This window comes from Corvus brachyrhynchos, unplaced genomic scaffold, assembly GCF_000691975.1.
Source record: "Corvus brachyrhynchos isolate BGI_N302 unplaced genomic scaffold, ASM69197v1 scaffold1047, whole genome shotgun sequence".
NCBI lineage: Eukaryota > Metazoa > Chordata > Aves > Passeriformes > Corvidae > Corvus > Corvus brachyrhynchos.
Genome location: NW_008238973.1, coordinates 7,045 through 10,759, shown reverse-complemented (window position 1 = coordinate 10,759; position 3,715 = coordinate 7,045). Strand labels below are relative to the sequence as shown.

The window sequence follows — 3,715 nt, the reverse complement described above, 5'->3', positions numbered from 1 at the left end:
TATTTTTATTATTTTTATTATTATTTTTATTATTTTTATTATTTTTTAATTGCAATTAATTTATTTGATATTTTATCCTCATTGAGTTGATTTTTCGGCGTTCGGGCTTTTATTTCACCGCTTTTAGTTTGTTTAATTGAAGTTTATTGATGTTTTATTGAGCTTAATTGGGATTTATTTCATGTAATTAATTTAATTTCAATTAATATAAATTTAATTTCATTTATTTTATTTTAATTTTTTTTTTCAATTCTTCTGTATTTCTTTGGTTTTATAGAATTTTGGGAGTTTATTTCATGGAGTATCACATGTTCCTTAAACTCATTTTACTTTATTCCATTTATTTTAATTTATTTCCTTGATTTAATAAATTTTTCTGCATTAATTTATTTTTATTTCTTTTATTTCACCCATTTCATCTTCGATTTGCACGGATTTCCTCTCTCTATTTTCTCTATTTTCTGTTTATTTTGTTTTATTTTATTTTATTTTATTTTAATTACTTTTATTCCATTTTAATCATTCCACTTCTTTTATTTTCTTTTATTCTCTTTTATTCCCTTTGTTGATGCATTTCCTTTTCTTCTATTCCAATTATTAATTCCACTTATTCTCTTATTTATTCCCTTTATTTCCCATTATTTTTATTTCATTTCGCTTTTATTTGATTTCTTCACTTTTTAAAATTTCCTTTATTTTCTTCCATTTATTTTATTTTATTGCATTTTAGTTTAATTTTAATTTTAATTTTTTTATTTATTTAATTTTTTATTTTATTTATTCAACTTTTCCTCTTAATTCCATTTTTCTTCTATTGCGTTTCCTTTTATTGTGTTAATTTGTAAGACACATAATCTAAATAAATGTAATGTCATTTATATAAGTGAATTATATGTCATTTATATGAAATAATTTTATTATCACTTTAGTTTCCTTTTCTTTTTAATATAATTAAATATTTTTAATCATTTTTTATTCCTATTATAGATGAAACAAAAATAAATAAAATAAACCAAAGGAAAATAAAATCCAAATATTTTACCTCATTTTCCATTTTATTTTATATCATTTTAATTTTTTCTGATTTTTCCCATCTATTTTATTCGAATTATTTGATTCCATTTAATTCCATTTAATTCTGTTACACTTTATCACAAAAAACTCCCAACAATTCCAAAGGCAAAAAATCAAAATAATAAACCAAGAACAAAATGAAATTATTTATTTTGTTATTGAAACCAGGGGATTTATTAATAACAGTTAATAAAGCCTAATAAATGTAATTAACTTTAATAGATGTTAATAAACATTAAAAGGATCTGGTAAAACATTGAAAGGATAAAATACAAAGATTCTAAACCAAAATAAAAGCAGAAATATAAAAAAATTGAAGTTATTAATTAACCTCAACTAAACAAAAGTTTATTAATTATAAAAGTAATTAATTGTTAATTAAATAAAAACTCAAACGGAAACTAATAATAATAGGAACTTACAAAAATGGTATTGATAAAGTTACACAATTGGCAAATAATTAATTAATTTACCCTAAAATCATGATCAGGGTTAAATCAAGGATAAAATGCAATTAAAAATAGAAAATTAAATTAATAAGAGAAAATACAATTAATAATAGGAGAAAAAGTGATTTTCGAAGCAATGAAGTTGATAAAAAGAAAAATAACACCTATTAATTAAACCTAATAAAATTATTTTTAAGTTATAAATGATGAAATTAATAAATGTAATCTGAAATTAGTGAAAAATAATAAGAATGAGAATCGATAATCCTGGAGCACAATTAATTTGATCAATTGAGGCAAAATAATGAAATTAATCGGAATAAAAATTATTGGGAAATGTATAAAGTAATTAAAGTTAAGAAGTGTCAATGTAAATTAATAAATATCGAGAGAAATTAATAAATACCGACAGAAATCACTGAAAAATAAAGGAAATAAGAAGCGAGATCAAGACAATTAATAAAATCCTGTAAATAAAATGAAAATCATCAATAATAATAATTAATATTATTCAATAACATCAATAAACAGCAATAAAACAATAAAAGCAGCAAACATTAATGAAAATTAACGAAAATAATGAAAATTATGAATTAAAATAAACCAATCACCAAAATCCAATAAATGGAATAAAACCCGATTTTAAAAGTCATGAAAAACAATAAAAATAATTGAAATTAATAGAAAATTAATAAAATGAAGACGAAATGAACCCGAACTCGGCCTTTCCCCAACCCCCTCCAGCTCTGGCTTTTCTCTTTCCCGGCCCCGTCGGAGCCGCCCCGTTTCGGGGCCAGAAACGCCCCTTTGGGGACTTCCCCAAACCGCCCCGGAAAGTCCCAAAAAGGCCTTTTTCGGCCCCAAATTTAGGCCCCGAGTTTCGCTTTCGCAGCTTTCGGTGCAGCTGCTGCTCTCGGCACCTGCTCTCGGGGCTCGTTAAGGGCAGGACTGTAATTGGGGTGGTTAATTTGAGTTACTAGGGCTGACAATTAGGGTTAAAAAGCAATTCAACCCCCTTGAAAACCCTAATGTGAGTAATTAATTTTATCAGGGCTAATAATTAACTCTAATCAGGTTAATATTCAAGTTTATGCCCCAATCTGTTAATTGGGGTTAGTAATAATTATCTTTATTAGGGCTAAGAATTGAATATATTTGGGTTCAAACTCAATTTAACCCCAAAAAACCCTTAATTAATGTGAACAATTAACTCCTTTGGGATTAATAATCTATTTTCAGATCCAAACCTCCACTTTTTCACCAAATTTGGACATTTTACCCCAGACCTCAAAGGTTCCTCCCCCAGAAGTCAACGTTTTTCCACAGATTTCAACTGGTTTTACCCCAAATTTCATCTGTTGGCCTCAAATTTCAACCGGTTACAAAGTTTGGAGGGAAATGTTGGAGATTTGGGGCAAAAAGTTGAAATTCGGGGGTTAAATGGTCAAGATTTGGGACAAAAGGTGAAATTTGAGTCAAAACTGGTCAAGATTTGGGGCAAATGTCCCCAAACCTCAACCCTTGACCCAATTCTTGACCCTTCTCCCAACCTTGGACTGGTTCAGCCCCAAATCTCAACCACTGACCCCAAATCTCGACCATTGACCCCAAAATCTCAACCTCTGACCCCAAATCACAACCATTGACCCAAATCACAAACATTGACCCAAATCTCAACCGTTGGCCCCAAATCTCGACCGTTGACCCCAAAATCTCAACCTCTGACCCCAAATCACAACCATTGACCGAAATCTCGACCGTTGACCCCAAATCTCAAACACTGAATCCAAAATCTCAAACTCTGACCCCAAAATCTCAACCTCTGAACTCAAATCACAACCACTGACCCCAAATCACAAACATTGACCCAAACCTCGACCGTTGGCCCCAAATCTTGAGAGTCGGAGCAAATTCTTGAGGAACAAAGTCCAGATTTGGGGCCATCGGTTGAGTTTTGGGGCCAACAATTCCGATTCTGGAGCTGAACCAGTCGAGTTTTGGGGAAAAACCCAACAAATCCCGGCCATGGCTTCGAGCTCCCTCCCGCTCCTCGCCCTCCTGGCTCTCGTGGCCCTCCCAGGTGGGTCCCGGCCGCCTCCGGAGCGCGACGCCCACCCCGGGACACGGCCGGATCCGGCGCCTCATCCCCATCTCCCCTTTTTCCCGCAGGGCTGCGGGCGGCCGCGACCCCG

The 3,715-nt window shown here is 31.6% G+C and overlaps 1 gene segment (V, D, J or C); it reads left to right on the top strand.

Annotated features, from left to right (window-relative positions):
* The first annotated feature begins 3,509 nt into the window (after positions 1–3,509).
* The window catches only part of LOC103618737, a 3,260-nt gene continuing 3,054 nt past the window's right edge, over positions 3,510–3,715 (top strand). The window contains 1 exon segment of the V gene segment in view: positions 3,510–3,603. Within this exon segment, the coding sequence occupies positions 3,549–3,603 (55 nt within the window).